This window comes from Hyperoodon ampullatus (assembly GCF_949752795.1).
Source record: "Hyperoodon ampullatus genome assembly, chromosome: 13".
NCBI lineage: Eukaryota > Metazoa > Chordata > Mammalia > Artiodactyla > Ziphiidae > Hyperoodon > Hyperoodon ampullatus.
Window position 1 is genome coordinate 727577 of NC_136926.1, and position 22398 is coordinate 749974.

The 22398-nt window shown below is 39.9% G+C and overlaps 1 protein-coding gene across 1 annotated transcript in view; it reads right to left on the bottom strand.

Moving 5' to 3' along the window:
* Positions 1–452: 452 nt before the first annotated feature.
* ZNF268 (zinc finger protein 268) overlaps positions 453–22398 on the bottom strand; it is a gene marked incomplete at both ends in the record, with an annotated part of 37344 nt that continues 15398 nt past the window's right edge. The window contains 6 exon segments of the mRNA XM_079717269.1: positions 453–569; positions 573–629; positions 6541–6611; positions 7059–7145; positions 7440–7566; positions 20655–20855. Coding sequence (XP_079573395.1) covers positions 453–569; positions 573–629; positions 6541–6611; positions 7059–7145; positions 7440–7566; positions 20655–20855 — 660 coding nt within the window.

Sequence of the window (22398 nt, forward strand, 5' to 3'; positions counted from 1 at the left end):
ATAGGGATTCTCCCGCGTGTGAATTCTCTGATGTATAACAAGTTGTGAATTGAAACTGAAAGTTTTCTGACAAACACTGCATTCATGTAGTTTCTCTCCTGTGTGAGTTCTCTGATGAACACTGAGGTAGGACTTGCTGCTGAAGTCCTTCCCACATCCATTACATTTGTAGGGTTTTTCTTTTGCATGAGTTCGCTGATGCACCACAAGGTATGACTTGCTGCTGAAGGCCTTCCCACAGTAACTGCATTCAAAGGGTTTTCCTCCCATACGTATTTGTTGGCATATGAGCTGTGACTTTCTGTTGGCAGTTTTTCCAGAATCATTACTTTCACAGTATTTTATCCCAATAATAGCTTGCTCATGTTTAGAATGGAAGGACGATTCCCTATGTGCATGAAACCCATTAGGATTCTTTCCAGCATAATTATTACCGAAATCTGTATTATATTTCAAACTCTTTCCATTTGTGACACATTTATGAAGTTTTTGTCTTGAAGAAACATAATCTGTACTAAGAAGACATAGTTTTCCAAAGGCAGTACACTGATAGCCTTTTGACATACTTCTTAGCTTGCCTTGATTTTCCTTATGCCATTCCATACGACCATCAATTTCCCAGACTTCGTCTAGAAATGAAAATACTCATGTTATAAATAGTAACATGATCCTAGTATAGCATAAAATTGACTTAAAAATGCCGTATCATGAGGTTTTTCTTAGTTTCAGATATCAGTTCTGAATGTAAGTAAAATCTCAAGTGTAAATGTACCCAAACTCCTGGGCACTGGGGAAAACAAAGCAAATCAAAACATGTAATAGGCAAAGGGAACTGACAATAAATAAAGGTAGTCTTGAGTTTCAAAATTTTACAAAATGCCTTCTTTAGAAAGCACAAAGAAAAATGAGCAAAACAGAAAGAGGTGGGGTCTTCCCTGGTGGCACAGTGGATAAGAATCCACCTGCCAATGCAGGGGACGTGGGTTTGAGCCCTGGTCCAAGAAGATCCCACATGCTGCAGAGCAACTAAGCCCACGTGCCACAACTACTGAGCCGCGCTCTAGAGCCCACGAGCCACAACTACTGAAGCCCATGTGCCACAACTACTGAAGCCCGCGCACCCAGAGCCCATGCTCCGCAAAAGGAGAAGCTACTGCAATGAGAAGCCCGTGCATCATAAGGAAGAGTAGCCCCCGCTCGCCACAACTAGAGAAAGCCCGCGTACAGAAACGAAGATGCAATGCAGCCAAAAATTTATTTATTTATTTATTTATTAAAAAATATATATATATATAAAGACGTGGGAAAGGATCTCTGAGCATTAGCTTCATTCGACAAATAATCGTTAAATATCTATTACGTGCCAAACACTGTGCTAAGCTCAGGAGAAAGAGCAGAACCACTGCAGATTGGTTTACAGTCCTCTTGGGAATAAAGTTCCACTGAATACCCAAATAGATGAAAATAAACTCACAAGAAACATCATCGACATGTTTCAGAACACTGACAAGCAGCAGCTAATAAAGCTTTCAGAGAAACCAAAAAAGCTTCATATAATGGGTCAAAATTTAGAACGAATCTGACTACTCATTAGCATCGCTAGGAGAGAAAAAACAGAGCATTCAGGAGTAAAGTATAAACATTTTCAGAGGCATAGGTCTCAAATTTTATATCAAATGCACTCTTTCACAGGAAGCTACTATGAAGGGTGTTCCTTTCACAGAAAGCTACTATGAAAACAAACCAAGAAAAAAGATGACACAAAAAAATAGAAAAGAAAATCTGAAAGGAGATTCCAGGTTAAAAACTGTACAACCAGGTTTTGAGAAAAATCAGCTTACACTGGAGCAAGTCAAAAGACATGGGAGTGATGTCACCAGGAAGATGAAATTGACAGAATCACTAATTCAGCTGAATGTACCAAAAGAATATTTAGACATGTGAAGAAGAGTCTGGGGTTAAATTAATTATAAATACATTAATGATAACACTGAAAACTGGGCAAGGAAGTAAAACAACTCAAGAGAAAAAATGATTTATGAACGAAAACTAGCCATTGTACACTTGCATGACTTACCTGTGAACAGAAAGTACATGGTCGTAAAGATATAAAAACTGAAGACTGATCTAAGTATGAAACAGCTTTTGATTAGGATGATGGAGGTATGGGAAGAGACAGTGTGTATATCATGGGGAGTATGAGGGGAGGAGGATGAAAGAGAATTAAATCTTTACCCTTCACACTAAGTAATTAGGAGGAAATCAAGGTGCAAGAGAATAAGCTGGTTATTTAGAAAACATGGACATAAATACCATAAAGAACTAAAGAGATGAAATTGTTTTTCTCTGAGGGGAATGAAAAACAGATGGGGCAGGGTGGCCAGAATGCTGTTTAAACATAAACCCAACCCAACTCCCACCCCCCAACCAAATTCCAAAAATACAAAGTAGATAGGGAACTAGACACAGGACTAAGTCCTCAGTCATAATCAAAAATATTTGGAGGTTGAACAGAAGAGAGAACGGGTAGAGTTGACCTAGATGTCCTAAAGTAATATGCTGACCAAGGCAATGTACAGAAAAGGGTATTAAGAGAACATAGAAGCAGGTCAGGTTTGAAGACAGCAACATCACAGGATCTTAACACCTCATTTCAGGTTTCCCTACATCCTAAATCTGAGCCCTCTTATTCATTTTGTACACAACCTCCAAATTATATTTTCCCAAACATCAATTCCCACTGGGACAGTACCCACACCCCTGCAGTGAGAAATGAACATGAGCATGTTTGACTATTACAGTGGCTTTGGAGGGAGCATTACTGGCTATTACTGGGTTGGCCAAAAAGTTCCTTCGGTTTTTAAGTAAACATAAAAGATACATTTTCCATTTTCACCAAGAACTTTACTGAACAACATATTCACCATTTTGTTCCACTACCTTCTGCCATTTTTCAGGCAACTTCATAATTCCATCTTCCCAAAACTTTTAAACTTTTTGAGCAAAGAACTGTTCCAGGTGCCTTTTACCGTCTTCCAGGGAATTAAAATTTTTTCCATTAAGAGAATTTTGTAAACACTGAAATAAATGGAAATCCAAAGGTGCATTGTCTCGTGAATATGGCAGATGAATCAGAACTTCCCAGCCAAGCTGTAACGGTTTTTGCCTGGTCATCAAAAAAACATGTGGTCTTGCATTATCCTGATGGAAGATTATGTGTTTTCCATTGAGTAATTTGGGATGTTTTTTCTCGAGTGCTGCTTAGAGTTGGTCTAGTTGGGAGCAGTACTTGTTGGAAGTAATCATTTGGTTTCCAGAAGAAGCTCATAATAGAGGACTCCCTTCCAATCCCACCATATACACAACATCACCTTCTTTGGATGAAGACCAGCCTTTGGTGTGGTTGGTGGTGGTTCATTTCGCTTGCCGCACGATCTCTTCCGTTCCACATTATTGTACAGTATCCACTTTTCATTCGCCTGTCACAATTCGTCTTAAAAACGGAACGTTTTCATTATGTTTAAGTAGAGAATCGCGTTTGAAAATATGGTCAAGAAGGTTTTCTTCGCTTAACTTACATGGAACCCAAACATCAAAGCAATTAACATAACCAAGCTGGTGCAAATGATTTTCAACGCTTGATTTGGATTTGGATTTTGCATATGTCGGCCATCTCCCTTGTGATATAATGTTAATTGTCCTCAATTAATGTCTCAATTCGATTGCTATCAACTTCAACTGGTCTACCTGACCGTGGAGCATCATCCAGAGAAATCATCAGCATGAAACTTCGCAAACCACTTTTGACACGTTAGATCAGTCACAGCCCCTTCTCCATACACTGCACAAATCCTTTTCTGCATTTCAGTTGCGGTTTTACCTTTCTTGAAATAATACAGTACAATAGGCCAAAAATGTTGCTTTCTTCTATCTTCAATATTAAAATGGCTACACAAATATTCACCAATTTTGATTTTTTTTAATGCACACTGATACGACAGCTGTCACAATACAATCTAACAAAACTGTTTCGAATGAAGTTAAAGACAACTAAGTGCTACTAGAGCCATCTTACGGAAAAAACTGAATGAACCTTTTGGCCAACCCAATACACGGTCTTTTTTTTTTTTTTGCATTACGTGGGCTTCTCACTGCTGTGGCCTCTCCCGTTGCGGAGCACAGGCTCTGGACGCGCAGGCCCAGTAGCCATGGCTCACGGGCCTAGCCGCTCCGCGGCATGTGGGATCCTCCCAGACCGGGGCACGAACCCGCGTCCCCTGCATCGGCAGGCGGACTCTCAACCACTGCGCCACCAGGGAAGCCCCCAATACACGGTCTTAAAGTCAGAAGTGTTTCCATCAAGAAGACAACAGGCCAGTGAGTAATTAACCTTTGCCCTCAAATCATATTTGCTCATGTTTGGCTGTCACTGTTGTCCCTGTAGACTCTGAAAGTTCATGGATACTGAATCTGTCAGTTTCTATACTTCACCCTTCCAATCCTTCTGTTGCTGGCACCACACTCCTGCTTATTTTCCCTTGGTTCCCACATCTCTGGCTTCCTTCATTTCATTTCCCAGGAAATCTAATGTACTTGCTGTTGAGCATTTTCTTTACAACAATAATTGCAGGAAATTAATCATTGCTGGTATCTCTAGGGAGAGCACAAAGAATTCAAGAAATAAGGACAGAATACCAGAGCCAGTGAGTAGAAGACAGGAATTCACACGATTAAAGATTATTTAAACATGATTCAAGACTGCATTAAACATGATTACTGGCTGTGGCCCATCTTGAGTTTAGCCACAGAAGACAATGGAAGAGGAAATCATGCTAAGACAGCAGAACCCGGGCTCACCAGGCCATGGCCACAGCAGGAAGCCCCGGTACAGCCTGCCCAGACCGGGTTCCAATGCTTCTCTGTTGTGCCACTCCTGCTGCTCTCCCAGAACGAGGTTCCTGCTGTACCCACCCTGTACTTCTCTCTGCCACTCTACCTGTCTGGTTGGTTGTACATAGATAACTTATCTTTAATTACAGATCACCAGACCATGAAGAACCACCACGTCTGATTAGAAACAAGGAGCCTAGACTTGCATTAATATACTAGAGGAATGACAAGAGGGGTGATAGAATACTTTGAAGACGAATGGATGGAAAGAAGGGTGTGACTGGATGATGCCTAACCAAAGAGGTAGATGGAGGTGGACAGTGCTGCCTACCCAGCTGTTCTGCTGCCCTTTTCCTGGCTGGCAGAAACCTGATTTTATTTCCTACCTCCATTTGTAAGGCCATGTGCTGCAGTTAAGAAAATGGGGACCCACCTCCATACCCCTGCTGACAGTGAAGCATGATATAGCTGAGCCGACAGTGATGGCCCTGTTTCCCTCACCAGAGTCTTCTTTACACAGGGATATGTGATAAAATTCTAGCCTGCTCAACACGGTAAGTCTGCTGGGGCCTCCTGAAATAGATTTTAATACCTGATTAAAAGGGCCATGTGGGAAGAAACAGTCTTTCTTATTCCACTGCCCACTGGTATATCTGCAGGTGTTAGCTGGAACTGTAAGAGGCATCTGATGACCATGAGGGGTGGAAATCTGAGAAATACTGACGTAGTTAGAATGGTAAGGCAGAGACAGACGTTTGGGGATTTAGTAAGTCAGTCAGTCCCACATCAGGACATTTTGTGATGTTTGGTAATAAAGCACTTCTGCCTAAATAGTTTGATTTAGGATTAATCAAAAATTGCAGCTGAAACAACCCTAATAATACAAAGGTTAACTGTTGATTTATCCTGCCACACTTATGACGGAATACATAGTTGCTTAGGGAAATATATCTGACAGTAACATCAGGATGAACTAATAGTATAAAAAGAGTAAAAGGTATAAATTTGGCTAATAAGTAGAACAAGCAAGAAATGGAATAATGGAATTCCCTGGTGGTCCAGTGGTTAGGACTCCATGCTTTCACTAACAAGGGCCCGGGTTCAATCCCTGGTCAGGGAACTAAGATTCCATAAGCCGTGTGGTGTAGCCAAAAAAAAGAAAAAAGATACTATTCGGAATTACCTCATTCCCAATGAGAAGGAGGTGGGAATTGAGAAGATGGAGGCCCTAAAAGACTTATTTTTGAAGGACCAAAATACTAACAGATTATAGCAACACTAGTGAAGAGAACTGCATAAAAAGGAGATTTAGGCTCACGCCCCAGTGCCAGGAGGAAGAACCAGGAGCATAGCAGAACTAACAAACAGGAAGGTGAGAAGAAGTTATCATACAGCTATGGGGCAGCAGAGGAGACATTCCAATTCCAGTTTCTGAAAAATGAGACAAGGGAGTGGCCCATGCAGGGAAGATGCCCTGTGGACTAATCAAACCCAGTACCAAAGGGCAGATGCAAGAGGGATGGGGCTGTCAGTCACCAATACAGAAAGAAAAAGCTTAAATCTTCAGAATGGAAGTCTTTTAAAACTTACAATATACGAGGAAAGTGGGGAATATAAGAAAGACCCCTTTGGACTCAGAGGAAAGAGCACGTGAGGGCAGTAAAGCATGAGGAGAATAAGCACTGTGTTGTGCAGTGTGAGGGTGGGTTCCATGGGGTTCACTTGAGTAAGGTGCGGGCAAAGGCTTCAGGCAAGAGAACTGATATTATCAAATGTGCAGGAGTACACTCAGAAAGAACAGTGATGACAAAGCCACTAGGAAGGAGAAGCAGAAAGGGTAGAACCTCCTAACACATAGGTTTCAAGAAGGAAATCGGAACTGTGGTTGGTGAATGTGAATGGAAGTATTTTTTTAAAAATAGAAAAAAAGTAGAAGGGGTGTGAAAGTCACATGAAGAGGTAGAGAGGAAAAGCTTGCTTAAATGCATAATGAAATGAGTCTAACACCACGGGAAAGTAAGAAGGAAGCTGAGAATGCCACAGAGGAGATTAACTAAGAGACAATGGTTACAAATGACCCAAAAGTACAAACATGAAGGGAACATCACGTCAGAACTCACACCAATTCTGAGTAAGGAGGAAAAGATCTAAATGTCCTGACCACTCACCCAGATGGCCCTCACTTGGAATTTGCATCATCCATAGCTCTTCTTGTTCCAACTGGAAAATGATATTCGGTTTGGTGTGTTGATACCCTGTGAATAGAAAATCACAGACAACCTGGCCCAAAACTGCCTAGGACCATGGGATTCAGCAGAATGTGGAAGACCCGGTTTAGAGGCAGCGTGATGAAGCTGCCCTTTTGCACTTTGGCAAAGTAAACACCATTCAACCAGCAGATTCTGATGCCAAAGGGAGAATAAGAAAATCTGGCCTCTAAATATAAGCCCCAAATCACCAAGTATTGTACAAAAGTGCTCCAGCTTTCAGCAACTAACAAGGGAAAGCCTGGAGATGACACACACTCCTTTCAGGGAAGGGGTACTTACCCAGGGACACCAGGTTGCTATAGTTCTCCAACATCACACTCCTGTACAGGTGCTTCTGAGCTGGGTCCAGCAGCTGCCACTCCTCCCAGGTAAAGTCCACAAACACATCCATGAATGACAATGGTCCCTGAAACAGCATATCCCCATTCAATTGCAAATCATTTTACTGAGTTTGTAGTAAACAAAAGGCTGCTAAGGGTGTCCATTATTTACATTCTACTTTGGGAGAAAAGCAAATGTTTACTGAAAATATCCCATCAATATGCATTAAATCAGTTAACCTCTCTTTCAGCATGTAAGAATACCATGTGCCAGGTATTCAACTAGGAGCAGGTAATATAAAATGGATGAAAGACAGAAGTGTTCAGCCTTGCAGAGAACAGCAAAGATTAAACCCATAAAAATGTAACAGGCAGTCAAAGATGCTATGACAAAAGGACATGCAGAGAACATGGGCACAAAGGGGAAAGCAAACAATGCTGCTTGAATGCACCAGGAGCTACCACTGAAGAGAAGACGTTAAAATTTCATGAAATAAAAAAGGCAACAGCTGTAAGTAGCAGCCATGGTGTGGGGCGACAGATCTGAACATGAAGATACACAGATGGTAAATTAGCATACGAAAAGATGTTCAACATCATATATCTTAGGGAATTGCAAATTAAAACAGTGAGACACCATTACACATCTAGAATGGCTAAGATTATCAAAAATGGACCCCAAATTTGAAAATGAAATTCCCAATTTGATGAAGACATGAATATAAACATCCAAGAATCTGAACAAACTCCAAAAACGATGAACTCAAAGAAACACACATGCTCAAATTTTCAATAGACAAAGAGAGAACCTTGAAAGCATCAAGAAAGCAATGACTTGTTTCCTACAAGGGCTCCTCAGTAAGATTATAAATAGATTTCTCATCAGAACCTTTGGAGACCAAAAGGCAATAAATCCATATATTCAAACAGCTAAAAGAAAAATAAACTACCAGCCAAGAATCCTATATCTGACAAAACTGTGCTTCAAAAGTGAGGTAGAGGGCTTCCCTGGTGGCACAGTGGTTAAGAATCCTCCTGCCAATGCCAGGGGCACGGGATCGAGCCCTGGCCCGGGAAGATCCCACGATCCCACATGCCGTGGAGCAACTAAGCCCGTGGGCCCCAACTACTGAGCCTGTGCTCTAGAACCCATGCTCTGCAACAAGAGAAGCCACCGCAATGAGAAGCATGTGCACTGCAATGAAGAGTAGCCCCCACTCGCCACAACTAGAGAAAGCCCACATGTATCAATGAAGACCCAACGCAGCCAAAAATTAATTAATTAATTAATTAAAAAGTGAGGTAGAAATGAAGACATTCCCAGAAGAACAAAAGGTAGTTTGCTACCACTAGACCTGCTTGGCAAGAGATGCTCAAGGGAGTCATGCATGTGAAATAAAAGAACACTAGACAATATCTTGAAGCTATTCGAAGAAATAAAGATCTGAATAAAGGTAAATATCTGGGCAATTATAATGGTAGTATATTTGTGCCTCTACATTGCATTCTCTACATAATTATAAGAGACAAATGCATTTGAAATAATTATTAGTTGACATTTCGGGGCACACAAGGTATAAAGATGTAATTCTGTGACATCAGCAATCAAAAGGGGTGGGACAGAGCTGTAAAGGAGCACAGTGCTTGTATGTTATTGAAGTTAAGCTGTTATAAATTCAAATCAGAATGCTATAACTTTAGGAAGTTAAATGTAATCCCACGGCAACCACAAAGAAAACAGTTATAAAACTTACACAAAAAGCAAATGAGAAAGGAATTTAGACATTTCACTACAAAAATTCAACTAATCACAAAAGACAGTGATTGCAGGAACTGAAGGACCAAAAACCTATAAGGTATAAAGAAAATAGCAAAATGACAGAAATAAATCCCTCCTTATGAGTAATTACTGTAAGTGTAAATCAATAAAACTCTCTAGTGAAAAGACAGAGTTTGGCAAAATGGATTAAGAAACATGACTCAAATATGCTGTCTATAAGAAACTCACTTTAGATCCACAGACACAAACAGATCAAAAGTGAAAAGATGGATAAAGATATTCCATGCAAGTAGTAACCGAAGTAGAGCAGGGGTGGCTATACTAACATCAGACAAATCAAAAAGGTTGTTAGAAACAAAGAAGGAAATTACATATTATTAAAGTTTCAGTACAGCTAGAAGATAGACAATTATAAACAGTTACACCTAGTAACAGATCACCAAAATATATGAAACAAAAACTTACATAATTGAAGGGAGAAATAGTTTTATAATAATAGTTGGAAACTTCAAAACCCCACTCCAGATAATGGATAGAACAATCAGAAAGAAAATAAGTAAGGAAACAGAATTTAAATAAACTACCTCTAACAGACATATACAGAATATTCTACCCAAGAACAAAATATACATTCTTCTCAAGTACACATGAGACATTTTCCAGGACAGACCGTATGTTAGGCCTCAAATTAAATCTCAATAGATTTAAAAGATAAATATCATACAAAGTATCTTCTCTGACCACATAGGATGAAGTTAAAAATCACTAAAAGCAGAAAAAAAGGAAAATTCACAAATTTGTGGGAATTAAACAACATGGCCTTAAACAACCAATGGATCAAACAAGTCAAAAGGGAAATTAGTAAGTACTTAGACATGAATGAAAACAAAACACAGCATAAAGTTGTTGAGATGCAGCAAAAGCAGTGTTAAGGGGAAATTTTACAGTTAAAAACACATATTTAGGGGCTTTCCTAAAGATTCTCAACAGTGGTTGAGAATCTGACTGCTAATGCAGGGGACACGGGTTCAAGCCCTGGTCTGGGAGGATCCCACATGCCGCGGAGCAACTAGGCCCGTGAGCCACAACTACTGAGCCTGCGCGTCTGGAGCCTGTGCTCCGCAACAAGAGAGGCCGCGATAATGAGAGGCCCATGCACCGCGATGAAGAGTGGCCCCCGCTTGCCACAACTAGAGAAAGCCCTCGCACAGAAACGAAGACCCAACACAGCAAAAATAAATTAATAAATTAATAAACTCCTACCCCCAATATCTTCAAAAAAAAAAAAAACAACACATTTAAAACAAGAAACATCTCAAATCAATAATCTAACTTTACAACTTAAGGAAACAGAAAAAGAACAAATTAAACACAAAGGTAGCAAAAAGAAGGAAATAAGATTAGAATACAAACAAAATAGAAACTAGAAAAACAATAGGAAAAAAAAAATCAATGAAACCAGAGCTTAGTTCTTTGAAAAGATCAACAAAATTTGATAAACCTTCAGGTAGCTAGACTGAGAAATAAAAAAGAGAAGACTAGAATTACTAAAATCAAGAATGAAAGTGGGGGGCTTCCCTGGTGGCGCAGTGGTTGAGAGTCCGCCTGCCGATGCAGGGGAAATGGGTTCGTGCCCCGGTCTGGGAAGATCCCACATGCCGCGGAGCGGCTGGGCCCGTGAGCCATGGCCGCTGGGCCTGTGTGTCCGGAGCCTGTGCTCCGCAACGGGAGAGGCCACAACAGTGAGAGGCCCACATACCGCAAAAAAAAAAAAAAAAAAAAAAAAAAGAATGAAAGTGGGGAAATTAGTACTGATTCTACAAAAATAAAAATGATTATTGGAAAGTACTATAAACAATTGTATGCCAACAAATTGGATAACTTAGTTGAAAGGAATGAATTCCATTTGTGTTTCTATCAAGATCAAATCACAAAGAAATAGGAAATCTGAATAGATCTATAACTACTAAGGAGATTGGGTCTGTAATCAAAAATCTGCCCCCAAAGAAGAAAAGCCCAGGTTTCACTGGTGAATTTTAACAAATATTTAAAGAAGTAATAACATCAATCTTTCTCAAACTTTTCCAAAAACCTAAAGAGGAGGGAACACTTCCTAAGGCTCTGATACCAAATCCAGACAAAGCCACTGTAAGAAAACTACAAACTAATATTCCTCATGAACATAGATGCAAAAATCTTTAAAATAATAGCAAATCAAATTCAGCAGCTTATTAAAAAGATCATACACCACGACCAATGGGATTTATTCTTGGAATGCAAGGATGGTTCAACATTTGAAAATTGCTCAATGCAATATATCACACTAACAGAATGAAGTTAAAAAGATGATTATCTCGATGCAGATTACCTCAATGGAAGCATCTGACAGAATTCAACACTCTTTCATGATAAAAAACACTCAACAAAGAAGAACTAGAAGGAAAGTACCTCAACATAATAAAACCCACATCTTAAACACCCACAGTGAACATCACACTCAATGATGAAAGACTAAAAGCTTTTCTTCTAAGATCAGGAATGAGGCAAGAACGCCTGCTCTCGAGACTTCCCTGGTGGTGCAGTGGTTAAGAATCTGCCTTCCAATGCAGGGGACGTGGGTTCAATCCCTGTTCAGGGAACTAAGATCCCACATGCTGCAGGGTAACTAAGCCCACGCACTCTAGAGTCCATGCACCACAACTAGAGAGAAGGCTGCGCACCACAATGAAAGATCCCGCGTGCTGCAACTAAGACCCAATGCAGCCAAATAAATAAATAAATAATTTTTTTTTTTAAAAAAAGGAATGCCTTCTTTCTCCACTTCTATTCAACATAGTGCTTCAAGTTCTTGCCAGAGCCACTGGGCAAGAAAAAGAAATAAAAGGCATCTAAATTAGAAAAGGAGTAAAATTATCTCTATTCATGGACAATATATTCTTATATATAGAAAATCTTAAAGATTCCACACACATACACACACACACACGCACAAAACCTAGTTAGAACAAATGAATTCAGCAAATAACAGGATACAAAGTCACACACCAAAATCAGGTGCATTTCTATACACTAACAATGATCAATCTGAAAAGCAAATCATGAAAATGATTCCATTTATAGCATCATCAAAAAGTAATAACTGAACCTAGGAGGTAAATGACTTGTAGAATGAAAACTGAAAACCTTGCTGAAAGAAATTAAAGAACATATAAATACATAGAAACACACCCTCTGTTCCTTAATATTAAAATGTTAACACTACCCAAAGTGATCTACATAGTCAATGCAATCCCGAATAAAATTCCGATGATGTTTTTTGCAAAAACAGAAAAACCCACCCTAAAATGCATATGGAAGCTCAAGGGACCCTGAAGAGCCAAAACAATCTTGAAAAAGAACAAAGTTGGAGGACTCATACTTCCTGATTTCAAAACTTACTACACGGGACTTCCCTGGTGGTGCAGTGGTTAAGGATCCTTCTTCCAATGCAGGGGATGCGGGTTCAATCCCTGGTCAGGTAACTAAGATCCCACATGCTGCGGGGCAACAAGGCCAGCACACCACACTGAGCCCACACACTCTGGAGCCCGCGCACCATAACCAGAGAGAAGCCTGTACACTGCAACTGGAAAAGACTGCATGCCACAACAAAAAGATCCTGCATGTTGCAACGAAGATCCTGCATACCACAACTAAGATCCAATGCAGACAAATAAATAAATAAATATTTTTAAAAAAAAACTTACTACAAAGCTACAGTAATCAAAACAATGTGGTATTGGCATAAAGGTGACAATGGAATAGAACAGAGTCCAGAAGTAAACCCCTGCATATATGGTCAAATGATTTTTGCAATGGTTCCAAGACCATTTATGGGGAAAGTCTTCCCAATAAATACTACTGGGAAAACTGGATATCCACATGAAAAAAATGAAGTTGGACCCTCATCTAACACTATATAAAAATTAACTCAGAATGGATCAAAGACCTAAATGTAAGACCTAAAACTATATAAACCCTTAGAAGAAAACATAGGGCAAAAGCTTCACAATGTTAGATTTGGCAATGATTTCTTGAAAATGACACAAAAGGTACAAGCAACAAAAGAAAAAACCAACCAATTGGACTTCATGAAAATTAAAAAATTTTTTGCATCATAACACAACATCAGGGCTTCCCTGGTGGCGCAGTGGTTGGGAGTCTGCCTGCCGATGCAGGGGACATGGGCTTGTGCCCCAGTCCGGGAAGACCCCACATGCGCAGAGCGGCTGGGCCTGTGAGCCATGGCCGCTGAGCCTGCGCATCTGGAGCCTGTGCTCCACAACGGGAGAGACCACAACAGTGAGAGGCCCACGTACTGCAAAAAAAAACAAAACAAAACACAACAACAACATAGTAAAAAGGCAACTCCCAAAATGGGAGAAAATATCTGCAAGTCATATATCTTATAAGGGATTAATATCTAGAATATATAAAGAACTAAAACTCAAGAACAATAAACAACCTATTCAAAAATAATCAAAGGATTTGAATAGACATTTCCCCAAAGAAGATATACAAATGGCCAATAAGCACATGAAGATGCTGAACATCACTAATCATAACAAAAATGCAAATCAAAACTATAATGAGGGACTTCCCTGTTGGCGCAGTGGTTAAGAATCTGCCTGCCAGGCTTCCCTGGTGGCGCAGTGGTTGAGAGTCCGCCTGCCGATGCAGGGGACACGGGTTCATGCCCTGGTCCGGGAAGATCCCACATGCTGCGGAGCGGCTAGGCCCGTGAGCCATGGCTGCTGAGCCTGCACGTCTGGAGCCTGTGCTCCACAACGGGAGAGGCCACAACAGTGGGAGGCCCGTGAACCACACACACACACACACAAAAAAAGAATCCGCCTGCCAATGCAGGGGACACAGGTTCAAGCCCTGGGCCAGGAAGATCCCACATGCCACGGAGCAACTAAGCCTGTGCACCACAACTACTGAGCCTGTGTGCCACAATTACTGAAGCCCACGCACCTAGAGCCCATGCTCCGAACGAGAGAGGCCACCGCAGTGAGAAGCCAGTGTGCTGCAACAAGGAGTGGCCCCACTCGTCACAACTAAAGAAAGCCCACGCAGCAGTGAAGACCCAACACAGCCAAATAAATAAATTAATTAATTAATTTAAAAAAAACTATAATGAGATTCCGCTCACACTCATTAGGATGGCTATCAAAAACCATAAAAATAACAAGGGTTGGCGAAGATGTGGAATAATTGGAACACCGCTGGTGGGGATACAACATGGTGTAGCTGCTGTGGAAAACAGTTTGGTGGCTCCTCAAAAAATTAAAAATTATTATTACCATACAGTCCAGCAATTTCATCTCTGGGTATATCCCCAAAGGAAGTGAAAGCAGGGTCTTAAAGAGATATTTCTACATCCATGTTCATAGCAGCATTAATATTCACAGTAGCTAAAACGTGAAAGCAATCTAAGTGTCCATGGATGGATGAATGGATAAGCAAAATGAGGTATATACATACAACAAATTATTATTCAGCCTTAAAAGGAAGAAAGTTCTGCAGTATGCTATAACAAGGATGAACCTTGTGAACATTATGTCAAGGGAGATAAGCCAGTCACAAAAAGACAATTACTGTATGATTCCACTTACATGAGGTAACTAGCGTAGTCAAAATCATAGAGACAGAAAGTAGAATGGTGCTTGCCAGGGGTTATGGGGAGGGGGGAATTGGGCGTTAATGTTTAATGGTATAGAGCTTCAGTTTTTCAAGAGGAAGAGTGTTGTGGAGATGGATGGTGGTTCTGATTGCCAATGTTATGAATGTATTTAATACCACTGAATTGTCACTTAAAATGGTTAAGATGATAAAAGAAAATACATATGCAGAAATACGTATGCTCCAAAATACAAACAGTGCTTTAAAAAAATCAAGGATCTAAAAAAATGGAAAGATACAGGGTGTTCATGGATTGGAAAACTCAGTATTGTTAAGATGTAAAATCTCCCTAATTTGACTCATAGATTCACTGTAATTCCAATCAAAGTCCTAACAAGCTTTTTTGTAGCTATCCACAAGCTCTTCTATAATTAATATGGAAAGGCAAAAAACTAGAACAGCCAAAACAATTCTGAAGAACAAAGGTGCAGCACTCCCACTAGCCTACTTTGACTTCCTATAAAAGCAAGAAAGCATGATACTGGTAAAAGATTAGACACAAAAATCAATGGAACAGAAAAGAGAGCCTAGAAATAGACCCATATAAACACTGTCTCTTGAAAAAAAAATTATTTTTTCATAAAGACACAAAAGCAATTCAATGGAGAAAGGATAATCTTTTCAACAAATGGTGCTGGAACACCTGTACATCCATACACATAAAAAATGAACCTCAACACATACCCCATACCCTATACAAAAATTAACTAAAAATGGATCACAGACTTAAATGTGAAAGCTAAAACTTTACAAATTCCAGAGAAAAAAATTTTTAATTTGTGCACTTTTGTTTGGGCAATGAAATTTTAGATATGACACCAAAAGCAAAACACATTTTAAAAAATTAAAATTCAGAAAATAAACTTTGTCAAAATTAAAACATTTTGCTCTGTGAAAGTTGGTGTCATGGAAATGAAAACACAAACCAGAGACTGGGAGAAAATATTTGCAAATCACTTCTCTTATAAAGGATTTAAATCTAGAATAACAAAGAATTCTTAAAAATCCATGACAACAGATGGCCAAAAAGCACATGAAAAGATGCTCAATATCACTAATTACTAGAGAATAGAAATCAAAACTGCAATGAGGTATCACCTCCCACCAGTCACAGAATGGCCATCATCAAAAAATCTATAAACAATAAATGCTGGAGAAGATGTGGAGAAAAGGGAAGCCTCTTACACTGTTGGTGGGAATGGAAATTGGTACAACCACTATGGAGAACAGTATGGAGGTTCCTTAAAAAACTAAAAATAGAACTGCCATATGACCCAGCAATCCCACTCCTAGGCATATACCCAGAGAAAACCACAATTTGAAAAGATACATGCACCCTAATATTCACTGCAGCACTATTTACAATAGCCAGGACATGGAAGCAACCTATGTGTCCATCAGCAGAGGAATGGATAAAGAAGATGTGGTATCTCTATGACATAAATCACAGCAAGATCCTTTTTGACCCACCTCCTAGAGTAATGGAAATAAGAACAAAAACAAACAAATGGGACCTAATGAAACATAAAAGCCTTTGCACAGCAAAGGAAACCGTAAACAAGACGAAAAGACAACCCTCAGAATGGGAGAAAATATCTGCAAACAAAGCAACTGACAAAGGATTAGTCTCCAAAATATACAAGCAGCTCATGCAGCTCAATATCAAAACAACAAACAACCCAATCCAAAAATGGGCAGAAGACCTAAATAGACATTTCTCCAAAGAAGACATACAGATTGCCATCAAACACATGAAAAGATGCTCAACATCACTAATCATTAGAGAAATGCAAATCAAAACCACAATGACATATCTATCACCTCACACTGGTCAGAATGGCCATGATCAAAAAATCTACAAACAATAAATGCTGGAGAGGGTGTGGAGAAAACGGAACCCTCCTGCACTGTTGGTGGGAATGTAAATTGATACAGCCACTATGGAGAACACTATGGAGGTTCCTTAAAAAACTAAAAACAGAACTACCATATGTCCCAGTAATCCCACTACTGGGCATATACCCTGAGAAAACCATAATTCAAAAAGACATATGGGGCTTCCCTGGTGGCGCAGTGGTTGAGAATCTGCCTGCTTATGCAGGGGACACAGGTTCAAGCCCTGGGCTGGGAGGATCCCACATGCCACGGAGCAACTAGGCCCGTGAGCCACAACTACTGAGCCTGCGTGTCTGGAGCCTGTGCTCCGCAACAAGAGAGGCCACGATAGTGAGAGGCCCACGCACCGCGATGAAGAGTGGCCCCCGCTTGCCACAACTAGAGAAAGCCCTTGCACAGAAATGAAGACCCAACACAGCAAAAATTAATTAATTAATTAATAAACTCCTACCCCCCAACATCTTCTTTAAAAAAAAAAAAAAGACATATGTACCACAATGTTCACTACAGCACTACTTACAATAGCCAGGACATGGAAGCAACCTAAATGTCTACTGACAGATGAATGGATAAAGAAGATGTGGCACATATATATATAATGGAATATTACTTGGCTATAAAAAGGAACAAATTGAGTTATTTGCAGTGAGGTGGATGGACCTAGAGACTGTTATACAGAGTGAAGTAAGTCAGAAAGAGAAAAACAAATACCGTATGCTAATGCACATACATGGAATCTCAAAAAATGGTATCGATGAACCTAGTGGCAGGGCAGGAATAAAGACGCAGACAGAGAACGGACTTGAGGACAAACTGGGCTAATGGGAAGCTGGGATGAAGTCAGAGAGTAGCACTGACATATATACACTACCATATGTAAAATGGATGGCTAGTGGGAAGCTGCTACATAGCACAGGGAGATCAGCTCGATGTTTTGTGATGACCTAGATGGGTGGGATAGGGAGGGTGGGAGGGAAGCTCAAGAGGGAGGGGATATGGGGATATATGTAAACATATAGCTGATTCACTTTGTTATTCAGCAGAAACTAACACAACATTGTAAAGCAATTATACTTCAATAAAGATATTAAAAAAAGAATAAGAAAGCATGATTTTGTAGCCCCAAATCCTGAAGAGCCGTATGTGATATCTTAATGTCATGCCCATCACACTCAGTAAGTTTGGCTTCTGCCCTCTCAAGACAAAATAAATAAGTTAAAGAATAAAAAAAAATTTTTTTTACAATGATGTGGTACATATATACAATGGAATATTACTCAGCCATAAAAAAGAACAAACTAATGCCATTTGCAGCAACATGGATGGACCCAGAGATTGTCATACTCAGTGAAGTAAGAAAGACAAATATCGTATGATATTGCTTAAATGTGGAATCTAAAAAAATGGTACTAATGAACTTATCTACAAAACAGAGATAGAGTCACAGATGTAGAAAAAAAACTTAAGGTACCAGGGGATGGGAAGAAGGATAAACTGGGAGATTGGGATTGACATACACACACTAATAAATATAAAATAGATAACTAATAAGAACCTACTGCACAGGGAACTCTACTTAATACTCTGTAGTGGCCTATATGTGAAAAGAATCTAAAAAAGAATGGAGGGACTTCCCTGGGGGTCCAGTGGTTAAGACTTCACCTTCTAATGCAGGGGGTGCGGGTTCAATCCCCAGTTGGGGAGCTAAGATCCCACATGCCTAGGGCCAAAAAAAGAAAAACCAAAACATAAAACAGAAGCAATATTGTAACAAATTCAACAGACTTAAAAAAAAATGGTCCACATCAAAAAAAAAAAAATCTTAAAAAAAAATTAAATTAAAAAGAGTAGATATATGTATAACTGATTCACTTTGCTGTACACCTGAAACTAACACAACATTGTAAATCAACTATATGCCAATAAAAAATTGTTTTAAATATTAAAATTAAAAAAAAATCAATGACAAGAAAACAGATACTTCACCAAAGATATAGAAAGAATAAAACACATACAGAAATATACTCAATAACACTAGCTAGCCATTAGGGAAATGCAACTTAAAACCACAGTGAAATATCACCTCACATCTATTAGAATGGCAAAATTTTTAACAACTTGACAATACCAAGAACTGGTCAGGATGAGGAACAGGGACGCTCATTCACTGCAAGTGGGAATGCAAAACTGCAAGGCACTCTGGAAGACAGTCTCTTACAAAGCTAAACATAGAATCGCCATACAATCCAGCAATCATGCTCCTAGGTATTTACCCAACTGATCTGAAAACTCATGTCCACATAAAAACCCACATGTGAATGTTGACAGCATTCATAATCACCCAAAACTGGAAGCATCCAGATATCAAGACTTATTATAAATCAAGATAGCGTGAAACTGGCGTAAGGATAGAAACGTAGGCCGACGGAACAGAATAAAGAGCTGTGAAACCAAACTACATTTATGGACGCCTGATACATGACAAGGTGGCACCGCAGAGCCACAGGGAGAGGTCAATCACTTCAGGGGCACTGGGGCAATTAGGCAACTTGATGAAAAAACTAAAGCTTGACTCCTACTCACATTAAACATAAATATTAATTCTAGATGTATTGTGAATCTACATGTGAAAGGTAAATGTGAACAAAGAAAACTATCTTCATGAGCTTTGGATAACAAAAAAGTTCTTAGATTGGAAACAAAAAACACCAGTAATAAAAGAAAAAATTTAAAAACTAAATTAAGTTAAAATTAGAAATAGCTGTTCATCAAAAGGCAGCATTAATTAACAGAATGAAAAGGCAAGACAGGGAAAAAAAACCCAGCTTGTAAACAAATACTGAACAACAGTTAATGCTGTGCATACTGAAGTATTTAGAGGGAAGCATGCTGATGTCTAAAATATATTAAGAAATACAGCAAAAATAAGATGGGGTAAGAGATGCAGAGGGATGGAAAGATGGATAATGTGATAAAGCAAGTACAGTAAAATGTTAAAGGTAAATTCAAGGTGATGAGTATACAGATGTTCACTGCAAAATCCTTTCGATTTTGCCCTGCGTTTGAAAACTGTCATAACAGAATACTGGAGGTAAGAGAAGCACCCCAGGTAAATATGGATTTGGTATCAAGTTTGCTTTAAACGTCAATGTGCATGAATCACTGAATCTTGTTAAGATGAAAAGTCTTGATATAACAGGACTGAGGTGCAGCCTGAAACTCGGCATTTCTAACAAGCTTCCAGAAAATAAATAACTCCTTTCAGTCAATAAGAAAACAGACAGAAAACACCCACAAAAGGTAACAAAATGTCCAAAAAGCATGCTAGCAGGAAATGCAAAGTAAGCCCATACAGAGACACCACCATACCAGAATGGCTCAAATAAAAAGAACAACAGTAATTAAGAGCTGGCAGAGAACATGAGGCAAGTGGACACCCAGACACTGCTGATGGCCATACAAGAGGACGGTGAACGAAAAACAGAAGCAATACAGCAGGATACACATGCGTACACGCCACCAACATATATTTAAAATGCATTCACATCAGAAACAATACACCGTTTGTAAACACATATAAACAGAACAATATCCATTAAAAACATTTGGGGGGGCGTGGAAAAGGAGCTGAAAATTGAGTCTGGGGAAACCAGGAAACAGGGACCTCAGGGACCTCACACGACCTCCCACCTGAGGACCTCCATCCCTCTCCCCACCAAAAAAATGAAAAAGAAATAAAGAAAAGAAGTGGAAATGAACAAACCAGTAACTCACCCAGGTCTTCTTCGCTTTCGGCTGCTCCTGGGAAATAAACAGCCACTCTAGGACCTGCTCTGTCCCGGGACTCTTGTGCCTCTGCCGGGGTCCTCCAGGGAGAGGCCTCTGGTCAGGGGTCTCCTGACCCAGGATGAAGCCCTCCCCTTGCAGCCTTCTGATGCCATCGCGTGTGCTGTCTCGCTCCTGGAGAGGTGGGACCTGCAGACCCAAGAGCAAGCTCACTTTTGCCAGCACTTTTCCTCTGGGCCCCGACCTCGGTCTCCTTTGCTGGTGAACGTGCTCACCCAGGCTGGGCTGGGGGCTCTGCAGATTGTGGTCAGTGCGGCTGGGGGGGCACAAGTGAGAGGAAACGGAAATGGGGAACCCAGCACACGACCACAGCCCCCCCCCGGCCCAGACTCTGCACAGGCCCCCAGGAACCCCGAAAGTGCGGCAACCACCCAGAGATTTAAACAACTTCGGGCAGACACTCAAGAACATGATGCCAACTACTAGAGCTAATCAATGAATTTGGTAAAGTTGCAGGATACAAAATTAATGCACAGAAATCTCTGGCATTCCTATATACTAATGATGAAAAATCTGAAAGTGAAATCAAGGAAACACTCCCATTTACCATTGCAACAAAAAGAATAAAATATCTAGGAATAAACCTACCTAAGGAGACAAAAGACCTGTATGCAGAAAATTATAAGACACTGATGAAAGAAATTAAAGATGATACAAATAGGTGGAGAGATGTACCATGTTCTTGGATTGGAAGAATCAACATTGTGAAAATGACTCTACTACCCAAAGCAATCTACAGATTCAATGCAATCCCTATCAAACTACCACTGGCATTCTTCACAGAACTAGAACAAAAAATTTCACAATTTGTGTGGAAGCACAAAAGACCCCGAATAGCCAAAGAAATCTTGAGAACGAAAAATGGAGCTGGAGGAATCAGGCTCCCTGACTTCAGACTATACTACAAAGCTACAGTAATCAAGACAGTATGGTACTGGCACAAAAACAGAAATATAGATCAATGGAACAGGATAGAAAGCCCAAAGATAAACCCACGCACATATGGTCACCTTATCTTTGATAAAGGAGGCAGGAATGTACAGTGGAGAAAGGACAGTCTCTTCAATAAGTGGTGCTGGGAAAACTGAACAGGGACATGTAAAAGTATGAGATTAGATCACTCCCTAACACCATACACAAAAATAAACTCAAAATGGATTAAAGACCTAAATGTAAGGCCAGACACTATCAAACTCTTAGAGGAAAACATAGGCAGAACACTCTATGACATAAATCACAGCAAGATCCTTTTTGACCCACCTCCTAGAGAAATGGAAATAAAGACAAAAATAAACACATGGGACCTAATGAAACTTAAAAGCTTTTGCACAGCAAAGGAAACCATAAACAAGACCAAAAGAGAACCCTCAGAATGGGAGAAAATATTTGCAAATGAAGCAACTGACAAAGGATTAATCTCCAAAATTTATAAGCAGCTCATGCAGCTCAATAACAAAAAAACAAACAACCCAATCCAAAAATGGGCAGAAGACCTAAATAGACATTTCTCCACAGAAGATATACAGACTGCCAATAAACACATGAAAGGATGCTCAACATCTTTACTCATTAGAGAAATGCAAATCAAAACTACAATGAGATATCATCTCACACCAGTCAGAATGGCCATCATCAAAAAATCTAGAAACAATAAATGCTGGAGAGCGTGTGG